Source organism: Xyrauchen texanus, chromosome 47 (assembly GCF_025860055.1).
Source record: "Xyrauchen texanus isolate HMW12.3.18 chromosome 47, RBS_HiC_50CHRs, whole genome shotgun sequence".
Taxonomy (NCBI): Eukaryota; Metazoa; Chordata; class Actinopteri; order Cypriniformes; family Catostomidae; genus Xyrauchen; species Xyrauchen texanus.
Genome location: NC_068322.1, coordinates 23,477,599 through 23,499,661, shown reverse-complemented (window position 1 = coordinate 23,499,661; position 22,063 = coordinate 23,477,599). Strand labels below are relative to the sequence as shown.

The following is a 22,063-nucleotide window of genomic DNA, read 5'->3' as shown; positions in this document are numbered from 1 at the left end:
GTCAATCTCCACTTTCACTTTCACATTCACATCTTTTTGGCGATTCACACTCTTCATGCACATTGCCTCCTACTGGACAGGGAGAAGAATTTATGATAAAAAAATGACTTAAATATTGATCTGTTTCACACCAACACTTATCAAATTGCTGTCTTTGTGCTTTTTGGATCGTCATCATTTTGGCACCCATTCACTTGCATTGTATGGAACCACAGAGCTGAAATATTCTTTAAAAAATCTTTGTGTTTATAATGTATACAAATGTAACATCATGCCGAACAGTTCCCGGTTGCCATGCCGGTTTGTACCAATCTGTGGTAAGGATTAGAATGGACTGACTGTGAATGAAGTGACCAGTGGAGTTGCCATGTACTAAATGCTTTTAACCAGTACAGATACCCAAGATATCAGGGGTGGTAATGTACTTTTTCTCATCGTTCAAAAAACTTGTTTATAACCATTCATATTAAATACACAGATGATGATAACACATTACTTTTTTTTTTATAATTACTGCCTGCCAACCCCCCCTTTAATAATTAGAGTTATATGGATGTCAAAGGCAGACTTGACAGACATTCAACTATAATCTGTGAAGGGCATGCACATTTATGACATCATGACATTGTCCCTCCTATGTAAAAACTTTTCCTGCAAACCAATTAAATAAGACAACTCAGTATAAAGGCAGTGGGTGGAGACTGTGTCCACAGCAATTCAAGTTACTTTGACATGTTAATCATTCAGCCCACGTTGTGAAAAACTCATGCAAATCAAAAGTGGGTACACTGGTGTTGCTCCCTCTTGCAAAAAAATGTGTTTACTCTTTATTTTTCATTGCTCATGTTACTGTGCATTTACATAGGTAGCTATGGATTAATACCAATGGACTACATGAACTTACTGTGTAATTATGTTGTAGAGAGGCATGTCTTTGTTTGTGTGTTAATTCTGTCACCTGTGGGTCGGTCACACTTGGCTGAACACTTCAGAGTGAATATGGGGCTTATATGTGATGTAAAAATGTCCAAATGACTTGTACAATGATGTAATAACGACATGTACTATGATACAAACAGGGCCATTGCCATTCAATGAAAAATGGATGTTTTCCATTTCAAATATTAGAGTATATAATATAGAAAGTTTGTAAATATTCTATCAGACAAATAGATTAAGGTATAGTTCAACACAAAAATGAAAATTCTCTCATCATTTACTCACCCTCATGCCAGATGTGCATGACTTTTTTCTTCTGCAAAACAAAAATAAACGATTTTCCATGAACATTTCAATTCTGGAGGTCCATTCAATGCAAGTCAACAGGTTCCAATACTTTGAAGTTCAAAATCATATAAAGGCAGCATAAAAGTAATCCATATGACTCCAGTGGTTAAATCCATGTCTTCTGAAGTGATATAATTGGTGTGGGTGAGAAACAGATCAATATTTAAGTCCCTTTTTACTATAAATAGTTTCACTGCTGCCCATGCTCACCTGATGGAGCAAAACTGCATGCACGCACGCACACACACACACAAACACACGCACGCACGCACGCATGCACACACGCACACACACACACATTGGTGCAGCTATCATAGTGAGGACTCTCCATAGACATAAGGATTTTTATACTGTACAAACTATAGATTCTATCCACTAAACCTAACCCTACCCCTAAACCTAAACCTCACAGAAAACTTTCTGCATTTTTACATTTTCAATAAAACATTGTTTAATATGTTTTTAAGCTATTTGAATTATGGGGACACAAAACATTTCCTCAAAAAACACATTTATAGCATAATGTCCTTGTAATTACCAGTTTGTAAACTAAAAAAGAAGTCCTCGTAAACCACCCAAACACACACACACACACACACACACACACACACACACACACACACACACACACACACACACACACACACACACACACACACACACACAAACAAACGAGCATACATAACCACACACACACACCTTCCTGGTGACAGGGGATTTGGTGTCCTTGCTCGGGGTTTGGACAGGGGGCTCTGGTCTCCTCGTGTCCTTCATTAGAGGTTGGTTGGTTACACGTGAGATGCAGTGATACTGTGGTCTGCCTTGCAAATAATTAGCTGTATTACAAACATTTTACATTCACTGCAGGGGTATCTAGTGTCGTAATCTATTTAAAGTATTCTAAACACTTCAAGAAAGACATAGCACATTGTTCTTCAATGGAATGCAAAATGAACTTGATTTTTACATCATCTTCAGAAAATGTGAGTGGTGCTTGCCTATGAAAAATTCCAGGATGCCATGGTGTTGTGGGTGGTTGTCTGGGCACTGCTCTGCAGTTGCTAAGGTGCTCTGCGTAGCTGCCAAGGTGTTCTGATTGGTTGCTTCCTGGCCCAAGTCCCAAGAGCCCATCACCAACTCTATGATATTCTAGTCTCTACTCTAGATATGGATCGTGTCCCTCCTGCAATGTTAGGCAAGTCTGAAGTTTGAAAACTCTGTTTTCAGTTTCCTAACGCCATTATTTTCCAAGGTATGCAGTTATGGTGTGTTTTCGCCCTTTTTTGATCGAGGAAAATGTCATTCTAGTGTGGATGAGAGGCGTAACCCTAAGGAAATGAATGCCTTTTTAGTGTGGACATGGCCTCTCTTTGGGATTTTTCACCCATTTTTCATCTACCAAACTGCATGATTTGAGGTAACATTTATGTCCATAACACAACCATTGTGGGATGAATTACACACTGAAATATAATTCGAGGTTTGTTCAAATAAATCTTTATCATAAAAATGACTTGCATTATTATTATAGCTGTTGAAATTAAGGCATGCAATTCATTTAAAATGTTTGACATGTTCATTGTTCTTTAACGCGATTAATGAACGTACCAATTGGACATTCGATTCTGACATTTTATTCAGCTCTGTGTGAGTTCTGAACACTGGTTGGAATAGGGTGGAACATTTGCGATGTGTCAGACATCACTACACTGACATACACACCACACACATACTTTGCAGCCTTTGTAAGGTGGAATTTAATTACCGCAGAAGCACTTCAAGTCTTAACTATTACCTAAAATCCAAACACATATTACATGGCACTGCTGAAGGACCGCTGCAGCTGGCTAGCTTTTTGTAATGTGTCCATCGAAGGTCTGTTGACAATCAGATGTGCAGCTAACTAAAGCTGCATTCACGTCACACGCTGAAGTGAAGCATCAGTGTTTTCCCCCGTAGTTGTGCTGCTTTAAGTTCAAATAATTTCAACTTTGACTGTGTTCTCACTGAGCTTTCGAAGCATCAACCAATGATCACCGGACAATTCACAATGAGTATTTATAATTGTGCCAGTGCTAAAAGCAAAACAAGACATTCTCTGTAGTGATTTTTGGTCTCATTTAGAGCAGCGACTTAATGACTGCTGTAGCAAAGTGGATAGCCACAGTCGTCTGGCTGGTTAATATTATGGAAGATGAGGGTTTTAGAGATTTAATGTTTATTGTAATGAATCAACCTGTGGGGAACAGTTCTTTCAATGAACTTCCCACTTTGAAACGTTTAATGTTACTTATTACATGGCGCTCTGGAATCCTCAATTTTGAATAGTCAATGGCGCCATCTAGCGGTCTGATATTTCTGAGTATCAACCGCACTGCCATATCAGACTGGTCATCCGGGTATTACGAGACATCTTTCGTGCTTCTCAGGTCACTGTGTGATCTCCACAAGTAAGCTAATAAAATAATTCAACTCAAATCAATGTTTTGTGTGCATTTATCTGGCAAGTAGTCTTGTAAAAGGCTGAATAATGAACAGTCAGACAGTCATTTGCCCAAAATAAACACCAACAGAATTCTGACGCAAACAGGAGCTGGATTTGATCTGTTCAGTAATTTCATAATTTCAACCTAAATCAGTATTTTATGTACATATGTTTGTTTATTTGCCTAATAGTCGTGTAGTAAGCAGGATAATATACAGTCAGCCGGTTATTAAGGCAAAATAAACCCTGCCTCATGTTGTGGTTCTGATCACCCTGTCAGGGTTTAATTTGCGATAACAACCGGCTGACTGTACATATCCCCCCCTTACAAGAATTGGTGACATATTTTGTAAAATGTTAATAAAACATTATTGTTACATATTGTTTGCTTTTCTTGTCCTAAAGGGACACTCCAAAAAGCACATAAAGGCAGCATAAAAGAAATCCATAAAACTCCAGTGTTTTAATCCATATCTTCAGAAGTGCTGTGATAGGAGTGGATGAGTGGACTTGCATTGAATCGACCAAAAGAGCTGAAATATTCTTCAAAAATCTTTATGTTCTGCAGAAAAATGAAAGTCATACACATTCTAGATGGCATGAGGGTGAGTAAAGGATGAGAGAATTTAAATTTTTTGGTTTTTAAGGTTTAAAAAACCTCCTGCTGCCTATTTTTTGTGACATCAGTCTGTTAACAGGGCAAAATAAACACCAAAATCTAAACACCCCATTTTTCCCCATTGCTGCCGCGATGTAGATTCAGCTGTTGAACAGCGAACACTGATTCACGTTAACTGGTGTTGTAAATAACACAGTTTGATTTGACACCCTCACTGCTGAGACTTAAAATGCGATTACAAGGGCTTTATGTGCCTTGATTTATGAGTGGGAGCATTGGAAAATGTAAAGATGGGATTAACTGTAATTTAGAGGTGTGAAAGTACTGTATTGTGTTGGGTAATTTAGTCTCATGTCGATTTCCTGATGGAGGCTACAAATCCAACAAAATCTGCCTCTCTGAGGAACGGATCGTTTCATGGCCTGATTCAAAAGATTTGATTGGAAAACATAGAGAGGACCACATTTCCTCCAAACTAATAAGACAAAATTGAGCTTTAATTGATTTGTCAAATCTTGTGTTCCGTTTACAGCCAGACTAACTTTGTTAAACTATAACTTAGATACCAATGTCACGCACAAAGCTTTAAGACATGAGTGATTAACAATAACTACTTAATTATTCTTGGTTTAGTCCCTAGTCACACAAAGCTGTTTATAGAATGTAAGAGGCGGCCATGTGTGCAATGTAATATGTATATAATGAGCTTTATGTAGGAGGTGGTGCACATGGGAAAATGTGAGATCTTTAAGTATTTCACAAGATTTATGCTGTTCTATGCCATTTCCCACATTAGTAAAGAACCCTCAGTTGCGAAGAGAGACCGAAAAGACAGACAGGCAAACAGACAGACAGAGAGACAGTAAGAGACAGACAGACGTTAGGGGTCTGACCTCCCTAATTAAAACTTGAAATCATATCTGTTTTATATTCTGTATATACAGTAGACAGACAGACAGAAAGACAGACAGACAGACAGATATATAGACAGACAAACAGAAAGACAGACAGATAGATAGATAGATAGACAGACAGACAAACAAACAGACAGTTAGACAGACAGACAGATAGACTGATAGATAGACTGATAGACAGACAGACAGACAGACAGATAGACAGACAGACAGACAGACAGACAGACAGATAGACTGATAGACAGATAGACTGATAGATAGACTGATAGACAGATAGATAGATAGATAGATAGATAGATAGATAGATAGATAGATAGATAGATAGATAGATAGATAGATAGATAGATAGATAATTAGATAGATAGATCAATCCAATTGGCAGCCGTCTTTGGAACACGCTTGAGCAGTTTGAGCAGCTATTTTTCTATGTAAAAAAGCATCATGAAAGTGCAACTCCTATCTGCTTGATTGGGGAAAGACCGAATGTGATAAAAGAACATTTAAAATAAGCAGTCAAATCTGACAACACTGTCTTGGGGTGGCGGCTTCACCTCTGGGTCTCGGCACTTGAGGGGAATCCTGGTGCATTGGCTGCTATGTGTGCTCCATACCGGGTTCTGGGGTAAGGGTCCGGCAATGCATCTAACTTGCACCAGACCCTCCCTGCTCTGTTCCTGGACCTGCAAAGACGCCAGCAGTTAGAGTCCGGTCTCGTAAGGAGAGGCAGGCTCAATGCTTAAAGGCAGCAGTGATGAGGCTCTTCATTGATTTCAGATGAGCCCCATCACAGGCCACCAAATGGGGGAAAGTCACCATGGGCAAAGATGATCAACGGGAGGGGCGTATCGTTCCACAAATACTGGTATTATAAATTGGGAGTCTTAACTCAGATTACTGCCATGGGTGAATGGTGCCATACGTTGTTCCTGCCAGGCTACTCTGCCTTACCGGCTCCAAATGGTTAAAATAAGAATGGGGGCAGGATTAGGACATCTACTGCCTCTGAGACCGTGAGGTTCACAACACAGAAAAGTAAGCCACAACACAAAGATTAAGGACTCAAGAATCTGGAGTTTTATTTTGACACAGCAAGCCAAATTTTGTTATGTTGCCTGGAGGCAACACTATACCTTAGAGAGTTATACAATACTCCGCTTCACAATGCACAAATGTCTTTGCCATATTGTATTTAGTTAAATTAAAATTATGGGGGCCTGGGTAGCTCAGCAAGTCAAGACGCTGACTACCACCCCTTAAGTAGTGAGTTTGAATCCAGGGCATGCTGAGTGACTCCGGCCAGGTCTCCCAAGCAACCAAATTGGCCCGGTTGCTAGGGGGGTAGTGTCACATAGAGTCACATACCCTCCTTGTGGTCGCTATAATGTGGTTCTTGCTCTCGGTGGGGCATATGGTGAGTTGTGCGGATACTGCGGAGAATAGCGTGAAGCTGACATGGAATGTTTCTGTGGTAATGTGCTCAACAAGCCACGTGATAAGATGTGCGGAATGATGGTCTCAGATGCAGAGGCAACTGTAAAGGCACCATATAAAGCTCAATATGAAGCTTTTATTTTGAGCACTAAAATACAGTTTGGGTACAATAATATACTAGAAAACCCTTAAAGAGATAGTTCACCCAAAATGTTTAATTCTCTCATCATTTACTCACCCTCATTGCATCCCAGATGTGTATGACTTTCTTTCTTCAGCAAAACACAAATGAGGATTTTTAAAAGAATATTTCAGCTGTAGGTCCATAAAATGCAAGTGAATGGTGATCAGACCTTTGTAGCTCCAAATATCACAGGAAACATAATAGTAATCCAGTGTTTAAATATATATCTCCAGAAGTGATACAATAGGTGTGGGGTGGGAAACAAATAAATAAGTATTTTTGTACTATAAATCTTCATTTTCACATTCTTCTTTTAACGTTTTGGCAATTCACATTCTTCATACACATTGCCACCTACTGGGCAGGGAAGATAATTTATAGTGAAAACAAGGACATGCTTTTAAGAACTTGATTTTGACCATATCACTTCTGAAGACATGGATTTAACGACCGCAGTCTTATGGATTAATTTTGTGCTGCCTTTATTTCGTTTTTCAGTTCTGGTCACCATTCACTTGCATTGAATGGACCAACAGAGCTGAAATATTCTTCTAAAAATCTTTGTGTTCTGCAGAAGAAAGTCAGTCATGCATATCTGGGATGGCAAATGATTAATGAGTAAATGATGAGAGAATTTTCATTTTTGGGTGAACTATCCCTTTAATGCCTTAAGTTAACAATTGCAGGTTGCAGCTTTTTACAGTGAGCATCCTAATGAATCAACATCCTGGTCCCTCTAAAGTACATTATTTATCTCTATAACACCACAACAGCAGAAATGTCAGGAGAACGGTGTAAACAATAAAAGCAAAAGCAAACATAAACTCTTTATGCTTTTGGTTGATATGGATCTAGCACAGCGCTCAAATTGGCAGTCACTGTGTGACCAACCTATAAAAAGATCTTTTGCTTGCACTATACACTTCATGGCAGTAGTGAAAGGCCATTATTCTTTTCCAAACATGAAAAGATAATCTACTTTCATGCCAGCAACAGCTCTATAACCTCTAAATTAAACTCATAACATTCAGTACAGTCGATACTGTGAAGTCACCAACTCTGCTTCACAAGCAAACGCAAAGATGTCCATGTGAGTATCAAGCACACGGTAAGATAGAACTAATTGGCTGCTCTGTCACGTTATAGAAATAGACTTAAAGGCCACTGTGTTACACAATGTCATGGGAATTAATGCGATGATGGGTGGCTCATGTTTTTCACATTAACTGCAGGCTGTAAAGCTGTATATCAGTGTGGGAGGCTACTAGACACAAAGTTAGATGCGTAGGAGCCAATCGCATGACAGGATGCTCGGACCATCAGTAGAGACCATGTCGTTATGTGCACTTTAGATCAAGTTTAAATTTAGAAGGGTAAGCTGACCAGTTCATGGTCTTCGACAGGACCAAACGCCTCTGCAACCTCATATAATTGGAACTTACCAACCAGCCAATGTGCTCATTCTGCAATTAGAGTGTCACACCAATATTAAAAACAGTTATTATTCCTAATAGGTCTCTAGTTAGAGAGAGAAAGAGAGCGACAGACATAGAGAGAGGGAATAGGGAAACATCAATACACTAGAGGCGCCACAACATTAATGACTTTCATTCACTTGCACACCAATCATAAAAAACTTTAAGTTCATAAACACTTACTTTTTTGTGCTGTTCCACACACAATGCTAGCTTATGACTTCTAAACACTTTTACTATAGCACATGACTTGTAAGGTTATCTATTGCTAGCTTGTTTACATGTGATGAAACTGCACAGTAGCTCAACTGCTAGAGAGTGGCAGTTGCGATGCAAAAGACCAGGGTACGAGTCCAGAAGAGCACACAATTCTTCACATGAGAAAGAAGCACCACAAAATGAAGTGGTTTCTTCAGTTTGTGTTTTTCATCTCATACTTGCTTTTATGACATTATTGGTTAGGTTTAGGGTGGGGTGAGGTTGATCATCGATGGTATATGCTTCCATTGAAGACATCAGTCTGTGTTATTTCCACTTCATTGTTTAAAAATCATGTTTGATAGCGGAATTCCTGGTAAACAACTACATTACCCATGATCCAGCAGAGAAAGCGTCACCAATCAGAGAACAACGACCAACAAAGCCTGCGAAATGTGCCTTGGAGCGACGCCCACTCCAATGACGCACTGTGAATGACATAACTAAGTCAGTCACCCTTCACCCTTAAACTACTTATATGTTTCTACATATTTGAGTATTTTGCAATAAACGTAAAATATATTGTTTCTATGCTTATAATCAACTATGTAAAATCAATAGTTTTATATATTCCCATTGTTCTTTGTTCAATTAGATCATTGGCAATGCTTCATGGGATTGTAGTTCGTGCCCTTGTAAAAGACAGTAAGTACACAGTCTTGTACCTTTGACTTTTTCAGATTTTCAAATACTTTTTTGCCTCAAATCCCAGTTTGTAATGTTGTTAATCACCTCAGAGCTGGTTGGCTTGGTTCATGGCTCACAACTCTTTGATGGAAGATTTCACTAAAAGCTTATGCAAAAAATTAATGGGCAAAATACTTCCAGAACATTTCCTGGAACCTTTCTAATCTATAAAAGCAGATATTTTTTACTACAAAAAAAGAAATAAAACCCTTTGTGGCAGGGCGGAGGGTGCGGTCGTGATCCTACACACCCGGTCCCGTATTAGGCTAATCAAGCCTTCGAGAGGGTTAAAGGCTGACTGCAGGGGATCGTGCAGGAGAGAGAGATCGTTTACGGACATGTCCGTCATGTGTGTGTGTTTGTGTCTTTTCAGTTTCTCATTAAAATATTATTTATATCGTCAAGCCGGTTCTCGCCTCCTCCTTTCCATTGATACCTTTACACCCTTTTGAATGATGACTCGGTTGTGAATTGTTTTTTAACCTGTTTAATGAAACACACCGAATGAACCAATTCGCTAAAATGAATCAGACTTCTTAAAGCTACTTTTCATCTCGCATTTGCTTTTATGACACTATCGGTAAGGTTTAGGTTTAAGGTAGGGAGGTAGGTTTTGTTGATTTAAATCTCAATATAGCATTAACTTAAAAATCAAAATCTGTTTAGGTGAAAATGTTACTCTCTATTTGCACCTCACAGTGCACATTTCACCTTGGAACTGACCCAATACGTGTAACGAACCACATTAAATAATTTTGCAAAAAGTTTGGGACAGTCACGTAATTTTCGTGAGATCAGGCTGAATCCTGCTCCTTTCATACTGCGGGCATTAATGATACCTGCAGTTGTTTGGTTTGTTAAGGAGAAATGTGCTTTGAAATTAGAGTGATCAGGCTACAGTGTTTGCACTACAGATGAAAAGCTGGACAAAAAAATAAAACATCAAAAATGCATTGGAGGATCCTGAGTCATATCTAGAGACCAGAAAGTCATAGAGACTTGAAGATGGGCTCTTTTGGGCCAGTCAGCATCCACAGAACAAACTGACAATGCCCTAGTGACCACCACAACACCCTAGCAAGCAATAGCAAGCAGTATTCACATTATGATAAAGAAGAAAAACATCTAGCCCATCAATATCATCCAGACACTTACAGCCATGTGTATATTACGAATGTTTATTCCAAAATTAGTACTTGATACAGAAATATTAATTTCATCATATGGATTTACTAGACAATCAGAACTCCAGTCATGCTTTCTCTGATTAATCACTGATTCCAAAAATTACAATATAATATATTTTTCATACATGAGTTGTGCAAAGAAATGATACACTAGAAAGCAAACATACACTGACACAAAATATATATCAATTCATACCTGAAGGCATCGCACAATTCCAAGAATTCAGTGAGAGATTAAGGCCATTTGTACAGTTATTTTCCTGTTTTTTTTTTCTTTTTACTCAAAAACACTCTTAACAATAACAAAAGAACTGGTGAATCTGTACATGCAAACATAGTGCACGTAAAATTAGATATGAAGAGCATACAATATAATATTTGGATATCTTCAGTAAACAAACTTCATATGAGTCGAGTCACAAATTTAAAAACATTTGATGATGCTTGCCGAGCTGGCACCCACACACGCACACATACACACACACACACACACACACACACACACAGGTGCACGCTCACAGGTGGATGGGCTTGCCAAAGTGGCAGTTGCCGTGGCAGCAGCAATGCAGAGAGAAAGAGGGCTGCGGGCGAGTCAATGCATCACAGCAACTGTTGAGAGCAAACATTTGCAGTGTAGAAACTGCTGTCAAATGACCAGCGATGTCAAGCGCTGCTTTTTCACACATACAGCTTTCTTCAATCATCAAACTGTGCCGTTCACGCTTGCCAAAGTAAAAAAATAAAAACACAATTTGATTGACTGCAAAATATTGAAAGCAACTGTAAATAAAATAAATAACAAATTTAGAAAGCTAAATTATTATAATAATTGTTTTTAATGCTACATAATTATGAGTACTAGGTATACTGGCAGTCAAACGTTTGGACACAATTTATCAGAAGGCTTCTTACATGATTGACATTAGTTTTAATTAAATTATTGAAATGTAAATATTTTGAAAGTAACTTAAAAGTTATTCTTAATGTGATTACTTTTTTCAAATTTTTTGAATAATCGGTTTACACTTTTTGAATAGTAATTAGTAATTTGTAGTGAATTATTTTTTTCGAGTAATTAACCAAACTCTGTATATAATTTATTTATAATACTTGGTCACAGTTTATATTAGCTGGCCTTAACTACTATGTACTTAATCATTTGATACAATGTACATATTATGTACAAACACGTTGTTGCATTTAATTACATTTAAAGTTACATTGTTAACCTTATCCCAAACCCAACCCTTACTCCTAATCCTACCCATACATCAACCTCAGTAAGACAACATGTAGTTACACAGTTAATACATAGTCTTGTATGTATTTCATGTTAGTACATCGTAGTTAAGGCCACCTAATATAAAGTGTGACCGAATACTTTCATAATAACAATATTTTTTTGCATTTACAAATCTTGGTTAATTCTAATTTATGAAGAATTTGCCATTTTTGTTGAAAAGTTATTACTTTTACTTATTAATTTACACAGGTGTCCTAGGCTAGCAGAGCAAACACTGGGATTGGTCAGCACATTATATGGACATGTTCCACAATTTTTTGACAACCAGAAAGTGTCCATTTTGCATACTGTCCAAGACTTTGAAAACCCCTGCTTTAAAGGAATAGATCACCCCAATGAAAATGACCTCATCATTTACTCACCACATGATATCCCCGATGTGTATGACTTTTTATTTTCTTCTTAGAACACATTTGAATAAAATTGTCTCAGCTCAGTGGGTCCTTAAAATACAAGTGGATGGTGATCGGACTTTGAAGCTCCAAAAATCACAGACAGTCAGCATAAAGGTCATTCATACGACTCTAGCGGTTAAATGAATGTTTTCTAAAGTGATATGATTGCACTTGGTGCGGAAAAGATCAATATTTAAGTACTTATTATCTATAAACCGTCACTTCTGTTCAGCAGCAGTATACACATTCACGAGATCAATGCGGTTTGCATTGGCACGTTATGGACGTAATCTCACATTTTTCAAACAAATGCACAATTGTGAAAAACATATAGATACAAATACAGATCTAAACCAAAATAAACAAAGCTTCTGTACAGCATTCCTCCTACTAAGATGTAAACAGCACTGCTCTTCCGGGTGTGGCGCATGTTCGTCAGTTTCCATGTGAACATGCCAAAGCGATTTTGTCACACGTGCATACTGCTGCTGACCGGAAGTAATGCTTAACAGCAGTGGTTAAATTGGCTTTTGTAGGGAGGGGGAGCCCTTATTTACGGTGAATGGTCATCATTTAAAATCCCGCCGTAAAATGACTTAATGTGTTTTTACACCAAAGGGGCTCTTTTTCCAGTATTAATGTGCAAGTTAGGGTTGAGTAGTTATTCAAACAAAGACAAATACTTTACAATTCACTTATTTTATTATTATTTTTTATTTGTGCAATTTAGAAACGTTGAAGTCCCTTCGCACCTGTATGTTAATGTAACTCTTGCAGTAATTATTTATCATATTCATGCTGCCTGTGTTATTCTGTTGAGTGTTGAAAAACCATCGAGGAGAAACGCATCATGACAAGTTTTAGAAAGAAAAAAAAAAAAAAAAGAGTAAACTCGTCCGCTTTGCGACAAACATTAGTCGTTCTATACATTTTTTTATTTTTATTATTATTAAAACTGAATAATAAATGAACAGGGAAGTAGAGATGGCAAAATAAATGTATAGTCTCCGCCTTTATTGAGTTTTGTAATGCCTGATAGAAAAGTATCTATCTTTGAGAGCAATATAATACTTTAGGCAATTGCAGAATAGTCTCACTAGTCACAGATACACTTCAGAAAATTGAGTACACAACTATTTATTGGCTTAAAAGTTACAAAAACCAAATCAATGCATAACATTGTATCTCAAAAGCATTACAATGTGGCCCCCATGCACTACTTAAAGCCTGATGTGGCCCCTTTAACAAAATAGTTAAAAATATTAATAATTACACACATCACCTTTACAAATTTGTTTCAGGATTTTACACGAGTAAAAGTAAAATGTTTCAGTTTCATATGAAATAATCTAAAGGTAGAATTATTAGAATTATTATTAGACATCAACAGTGGCCGTTTAAAGTTTCAAGATGTGTTTCAGCTAGTATTTATTTTTCATAAATACATTAATTTATTATTATTATTTAAGACTATAGCACACTGACCTAACCATGGTAATGAGGAGCCTTTCCTTCTGTGTAATATGTGTATAAATATGTAATATTATGTAATAAATGAGATAATAATGGGCCCATATTAAGTACAGTTTCTGTAGATTTTGACATCAACAACAAAAATAATGTCACATGATGCATGTCCTTGTACCGGAAAACCATGAACAAATCTATGCAACATAAAAGGAAATGCAACCCAGGATACATTAAATACAGGTTATGTTTAATCTATGGCAGGACGACACAGAGGCGTTTCCAGCATTGAAGGACATCCGGGGCTTAGCCCAGACCATTTTATTTTCACACTAGCAACCACTTCTCTGTAGTCCAAAGCTGGTGAGAGGGTATTCTTTGAGTTTTGCTCTGGCTGGGCCTGTTTCTACAGTTCCTAAACCTTCCACTTTATACTATCCTCAACATCCTCTCTCCTCCCTGAATCATCTGTGATGCAAAAGAACAGATACAGCACATAACTTACTGCAAATCAGCTTCAAACAACTAATTCATCAAGTGCTACATATGTCAAATTGTACACCAATACCATTGAAGAAGAGCAGATCAGTGGAATTGCCCTTAGATCTATCATGATTCTTGAATTTTCATGTACATTAACATAAAGTCATCACAAAAGAGTTATATTATAGTGAGAAAAGTGAAGCAAAAAAATTTTTTTTATATAAATAATTTATATTTTTTGACATAAATAGTCAAAATGATGTATAAGATCCTAAGTTAAAGCAATACATGAATGACTTTAGTCTAAGTTCATTGACACACCATGGTATCGAACTGTATATAATTCTCCATGTTCATCTGTCAAAATCCTTTCATTAGGATCATTGAGATAAACAATGTTTCACTTTTAACTTTCTCTAAAGTAAAGTGACTGATTAATTGCCAGTTTCCATGCCTGATTCTGGCACATCTTTGCTACCCTCAAAGTGTATATTTACTACAAACTAATATCACAAAACAAGTCACACATACATTTTATGTTAATGCTTATTGGTTATCCTTAGCGAAAACAACACCTGATAAACAAGAAAATTATGCTACGAATGGGACTCGGACCGCGGTCTCCGGCGTGAGAAGAGATTGAACAAACCACGAGGCCAGAGGCTATAACATATTATAGTAGGCGGTAGTGGATGTCTTGAGGTTTAGCCTACTGTGGGTGAAAGCCAGCTAGATGATGATTTTTAGACTTTAAGGACAAAAACAAATGTGAATTCTTACCCACTGACTTCTTTCGGAAATTTTACAAGCCTCATTTGCTTCATTTTTGCTGTCTTTCCAGCTAACTGCTGTTAACTCGCCACTAAGTAAAGTAAGTTGATGTCAGCTCCTCCCCTACCTGCTGCATATTCAACAGAGAGGAATAAACGGAGTCGCCCATAGGCTACCGACAGCAAAGGAACTTATTCTATAGGCTAGATTATGCCTATGTCTATTTTTACAGGCTGTATGCAGTATGTGCAAAGCCAAAACACAATGAAATAAGGCAACTTATGATTTCGGGGGTTTACATAGGCTTTTGTCCGGTTTCATATTTGTCAGTCAACTTTTCAAAATTCATTCGGGGCTACACTCAAAACATTCAAAATCGGCTGCCGCCGCCTCTGAAGGAGACGGAGCTGAGCTCCGTCAGGGTGTGTTGTGGACCTGAGGAGGCGGAGCTGCGCTCCGGTGCGCTCCGGCCCAATTTAACCTCTGCTTAACAGTTAAAACATACAAAAAAAATGATCTTTTACACACCAAAAGTGACCGTGACACTTTAGAAGACATCAATTTATCCTCTGGAGTCGTATGGATGACGTTTATGCTGATTGTCTGTTATTTTTGGAGCTTTAAAAGTCTGATCACCATCCATTGCATTGTAAGGACCTACTGAGCTGAGAGATTTTTCTATTTTTCTTCAAATGTGTTCTGCTGAAGAAAGTCATACACACCTGGGATATCATGAGGTTGAGTACATTTTTGGTCAACTATCCCTTAACCCCAACTATCCCTCAACTATTCTTTTTGAGGTCACTGTGTGTGTTAATGTCTCATAAATATTCTATAGGCTCTGTGTGAAAAAGCAGCACAAATAGGAACGTCAATCAAGAATTCCCCAAAGGCAGTCAGACAAAGGCAATGTTTCTCATCAACATGAGCCTGTCACCTAAAATATTTCACCATGCTTGTGGTGTGACAGGAAAATATCATTTCTGAGTTTTGTTACAGTTGTTGTTTGTTCCCCCTCCATATTTCCCGTTTTAGTTGCTACATACAAAAGGATTCACATTTGCTATGTGTGGGATACTTTAGCACAAAAATAAGTGTTCTCATAGTGTTTTACAATGATAACAATGAAGGAGATTAACAAACCAATGATGTCCAGTACAAAACTAAAGAGCTCTACTAATGAAGTGGATCATAATGAAGCAAGATTCAATATAATTCACTTCATTTATTTTCTGGAGAGAAAAAAGTTACTAAAATTGATCACAGACACTGTGAAATACTTTCTTCTTTAGTATTGTTTCTTTGTTTCCCAGGAAAAACCCCGAAAATACCCCTTTAAAAAAGATTTATTTAACCGAGAAGAAAAATTGTGCAGGATAAAAAAAAGATTATTTTATATATATTATTTTTTTTGTTTCTCATTTGCAAATGTATATTTCTTGTTTTAAGCATGTAATCAAAAGAGCATTTTGTGGGGCTTTGTTTAAACCACAATCTTACACAATTATGGTTCTGTGTTGGGGTGTAATCTGATTACAAAGTGCTTAGTTACTGTAATCTGATTACTTGTTTAAGAAGGCAAGAGTAGTGTAATGCATTACAATTTAAATTCTTATAATCATATAACAGTTACTGACTCAATTATGTTAATTACTTTTAAGAACATTACTTGGGTAACACAAATTCCTAAATAATATTTATGTAGAATGCATTTAAAAAAAGAATTATGTTAATATATATATGTGTTTGTGTTTCTGTGACTGCTGAAAAAACAAAAAATAAGAAAGTAACTTAAAAGTAACGCTATTTGTAATGTGATTACTTTTCCATTAAGTAAACTGTATAGTAATTTGATTACACATTTAGAGAAGTATTTTTCAGTAACTAACCCAACACTGTTATCAAGTAAATCTTGTTTTTAGGATCAGATATTTAACTGGAAAAATCCAGAAAATATTTTTTCAGTGGAGCTCTGTGCTGTTTCAGATGGTATTCCAGTTTTTGTCTTTGTGTGGTAAAGAGAAAAAAAACATATGACTATGTCAACACCTGGAATGAAATTCCTGATAACAGCAACAAATGTCTCAAATAACGGGATCAAAAATATCTCTAGAAAGGTTTTTTGTGTAAATTAGGCTAATAATTCAACACTCAAGGGAAAAAAAGGCTGTAATATTCACAATAAAATCCTTCAAAGAGGATTTTATAATTAGCTTGTGCTTATTCAACACTATCTTTGGGCAACTCTACCAGGTTATGATCAAATAGGATGTATGATTGTACATTACTGAAAAACATAAAACAGCATCAAATCAATGGAAGAAAATGACAAACCATACATATAATGTATCATAACAAATGCAATGACTACAAAAATATGGACATAATAATGGCATCTGTGTTTTTGACCACTGGGCTCTTATTTAAGAGCAGCTGCTCTGGTTAAAATCCAATGAAGCATGTTGAATCATATAAGGTTCTCTATACAGAATCAGGTGCCTGACTTTCACGCTTGTGCCAGGGCAAAAAAAAAAAAGGTAAAAGAAAGTGAGTGAGCAGAAAGAGAAAAAGGCCAAATAATGTGAACGTTGCAACACATGTATCGCATGCCTGAGCACACCATTTCCATGCAAGAAATGTGGTTTTCCATGACGACGACGGCCACTGCAACCTGACAGGCATGGCAAAGATAACACGCTGCGAGGAGTCGTACGGCAAAGTTCATGTCGAAGATTTTACGCTTATAAAAGTTTGATTCGATAGTAAGAAAATCATTAACATGTAAACATTGAGTGAGAGCTCAGAGAAGAGGAAGAGATAAGAAATGACGGAAGAAATCTACTTCAAAACGTATTTACAACAGTCAATTTTCGACTGGTGATTGGTTAGACTTTTCCCGGTCTGAGGAGGAAGAGTGAGTTGCTCTGCTGTGCTGAGACAGTGCGCAACACTGTCGTTTAGTCGTTCGACCTCTTCGTTTATCCTTTATTTCACAAACGAAAGGTTATTTCTACCATTGCCCTAAGATTCAAACTAGCCAGGTATTGAGAGGCAGAGAGAGAGAGAAAGTGAGAGACATCCTGACAGAGAACGCCTGTAATGGAAGTAAAATTTCTCAGAACCCTGTCCAACTATGGCGTCCATCTACAGCCTCCCTTAGTGCAAAGAGAAAGAGACAGAGAGAGCTGAGAGCCGAGGGAACCTCCACATCACTGAGTGATTGAGAAAGAGCTGCTGAGATAATGCAAGGTTCACTCCTCGGCCCTCTTCAGATCTGAGTTTGCAGCGGGTGTCCTGGGGGTGTGTACGGAGGGGGAGCGGGCGACGGTTTGATGCCTCTGGTCCTCATGTAGGACAGGAACTGGTCTGGGATCTCAGCCAGAACGTCTTTAGCCAGGCGGGCCATGCTGAGGATGTGGTTTCCAGTGCGGTCAATGTAGTCTCTGAAGGGAACAAACTGCAAATGAAAAGAGTTACATGTGAGAACAAGTTGACTCTGGCCAGTCTTAATAGACACTTAATAGAAACCCCCCCATAATTCTCATTAACTGCAATGGGTCATACAACGTTAAAGGCCCTTTCACACCGGATGGGACATGATAAAGCGAGACAAACTGCAGACAAATTGCCCATTCACACCAAAAGCGACACAAATATTCGATTTTTAAAGCATTCATGCTTTTACTATAGGTGGTGCTGATCGACAGTCAGTGGTACTCTAGTACAGTTAGAGGTGCAACGTTTGCAAAACAACCAAGGAAGTTACAGAACGAAAGAGTTCTCTCGTGAGCTGATCAAAAAAAGACAATCAAAGAAAATGTATATTGATGCATTTTTGGTATAGACAATCACTTTGATAACAAATTCGAATCGGGATTCGAACCGTGGTCAGTTGGCATGGGGGGTGGGTGCGCTAACTAGGAGGCTAAAGGCTACAACCTAGGCCAGGGGAGTGAGGTTTAAACACACCGCACAGTTTTCATATACCAGCTGGCTCCTGTTACATGGGTATAGGGTGCACTAATAGCTTATGGCAATAGTATTAATACATTTCATAAAGAAAAGCCACGTAAGATCTGAAATGTTTATTAAAAAGTGATACAATGGCAAAGTTAAGAGAAATGTTAAGAGAACCCATGGGAGAAAATACGTTTTTGTTGTTAATGCAAATAAAATACACATCCTTCCTGCTGATTTACGATTTCTTCCTCAAGCGTTTAATGTCGGTGGGCAAAGTAGCTTTCTGTGCTTTTGCGCCACCAATTGCTCTGCTTCTGCAACATGATCACACAGAAAGTCGGCATGATCCGGTACCCAAGGATTGGCCATATTATGCCAACTCACCGACAAGTGCCATCTCCTATCAGACATATTTGAATAAGCTCCAACGTGTTTACTTTCCCGTGGCGCTAGTGCATTGCGTTAGCAGCATGGGAAACCAGGATGTAATTGCGTTTGCATAATCAGTGACAAGGCGATTCGGAGGTTGCATTTTTTCCTCTTACATTACATTTGTACTTTCTATTTTATTTTTATAAACATTTTATTTTTACATGTTAAATATATATGCATTCCTCTTCACTGCATTACAGCTTGTACAGCTGAAAACAACTGGAAAAACGCCCAACAATGCTTACCGCTTTGGCCTTCGGGGGCAGTGTAAGTAAGCATAGACCGATTTTAGCTAAAGTAAAGTTAACCTACTCTTTCCAATTTCAGTGGGATCACTCTGGATTTTGGTACCTGGAGCGCTCTTGACACGTGATCGAAAGCTCAAATTTGATTGGTCGGGGCATTTCATGGCTGGGAGAGGGAAAAAGACATCAACACACTCACTGTAAATAAACAAAAAAAACAAACCGTGCTTTGCCCACAAAGGTCAGCACATAGAATCTTAAAAATAATGTTTGTTTTGTAAAAAAGATGCTATCAGAGGTGGGTAATAACTTGTTACATTTAAGTAACATTTTGGGGAAAATAGGTTTAGAAGTGGGTACTTTTTACTCTCACTGAAGTACAATGGGTGGCATTCCTGTCATACATTACTGGGTTTAATTTGAATTAATGTGTAATTTATTGAGAGATTATTGAATGGGACTTTTACGAGAGCAGAAGTTCTCAGTTGTGCGATGAGACGCTCTAACAGACTGTCACTCAAGTCATCAGTGCAGCAGCATCAAACTCTTCAAAGTGAAACACTTTCTTCCCTCTACACAGTGAAAAAAGAATAGTTCCATCATGCAATTCCTTATTTTAACACCAAGACAAGCGGATATTTCAAGATTAAAGTCACAGCACCAACTTCAGGCAGCACGCTGAGGTAAATTTTGGCTCTAATTCTAACACAGGCTTTTCTGTGTAATGAGACGGTCATTTTCAGGGTGATTCTGTAACTTTTGACATCAGTTTTGAAGTATACATTTTTAAATGAGTGCAGCAATGTATCAGTGTGCTTTGTCCCGCATGTCATAAGCAGTATTTACGCATTTACTCCGTGTTTTCGTGGGGATACTGGAAACTATTGCAGCTACTTCAGGTCGGATTAACTGTATAAATCCATGTAAACATCCAAGTTAAGTGTAAATCACTGCCATTCGTGTGATCGACAACTGGAGCGCAAACTGACATCATTTATGCACGTGGACAGCGAGGTGCGCGGGGCGTGTGATGTGCACAAGGCAATTGTCGCGACGAGAGTGGCTGTGTTCACAATCGTTCACTCATTCACTGTTTCCTATATAGTGAATGGCATTTAGTGCACTATATCTCAGCAGTAAGGCTCTGGGGCTGGTGCACAAACAACGTCACATATGAAATTTTTAAAATGCTTGATCCTTATTAGTTATTCTTATTAAATAATATATTAATACAATAAATCTTCATTCTGTTTGTCATTTTTAATATATACTGTGTGTTAATATTAAGAGTAAACACATTTGATCAAATAAAGAGTATATTTTAAAATGTATCTGTATGGTTTGTCTCTCTATATGTTTTTATGTTATTTTAATCCAGTAATGATTTGTCAAAAAGTAATTTACTACATTCAGAATAAAATAAAACATTGCACGAGTGAAGGAAGCAATAAACTCCCAGCTCGTACGTCTTTCCCGTGGTGGATTGTGGGAAATTAACCACCATCAAGTGTACTTGAAATGTACACTTGAAATTAGAGTGCATTGTGGGCAAGAATGAGTGAAAAAAAGTAGGGAACGAGTGGCTCGCTCAGAATTCAGACACTCCTACAAAATAGCGAAAACTCCAAATAGTGCACTATAGGGGCAGTTTCAGACACAGCAAGTGTTCCACGATCAGGGTTGGTGCCCATTTAGAGAGCGGCGGTACTGCTGTACAGAACTAACGATCTAAATACTTATGACACTGAAAACTGTAACTACACTGAAATAAGAATCCACACAGGACTTTAAAAGCTATGATATAGCAAAAGAAGGCATTATATTCTCCTATATATATATATATATATATATATATATATATATATATATTAGGGCTGTCGATTTAACGCGTTAATTCAATGCGATTAATTTTACAAAAAATAACGCTTAAAAAAAAAAGTCAAATGGATTGCTGTAAACTGTGTGCCAATGATTGGATTATGATCAATAATATGGTAGTAAACAATACATTGTATTCTAAACTGCTTTTTGTATTGACTTATCAATGATTAAGAATGTAATGCATTTTAATTATCTGAATATTTTTATATATATATATATATATATATATATATATATATATATATATATATATATATATAATTTGTAATATTTAAAGATAACTATGTATAATTATATATTGATATAAATATGTATAATCATTATATATTGAATTATTGTTAAATGAGGGGCTTTCTCAGCAAATATTTGTATATGTGATTAATCGCGATTAATTAATCGGGACACCGTGTAATTAATTTGATTAAAAATGTTAATCGATTGACAGCCCTAATATATATATATATATATATATATATATATATATATATATATATATATATATATATATATATATAACATCTTAATGGTCATAAAAATATGCCTCATTTCACTTGAATAATTCCTCATTTATAAAAGTAATTTTTATATATATTTTGATG

The 22,063-nt window shown here is 37.2% G+C and overlaps 1 protein-coding gene across 1 annotated transcript in view; it reads right to left on the bottom strand.

Moving 5' to 3' along the window:
• Nucleotides 1-10,506: 10,506 nt before the first annotated feature.
• LOC127638672 (copine-8) overlaps nucleotides 10,507-22,063 on the bottom strand; it is a 210,708-nt gene continuing 199,151 nt past the window's right edge. The window contains exon 20 of the mRNA XM_052120293.1: nucleotides 10,507-18,403. Within this exon, the coding sequence (XP_051976253.1) occupies nucleotides 18,215-18,403 (189 nt within the window). The 3' untranslated portion in view covers nucleotides 10,507-18,214. The remainder of the gene's footprint in view (nucleotides 18,404-22,063) is intronic.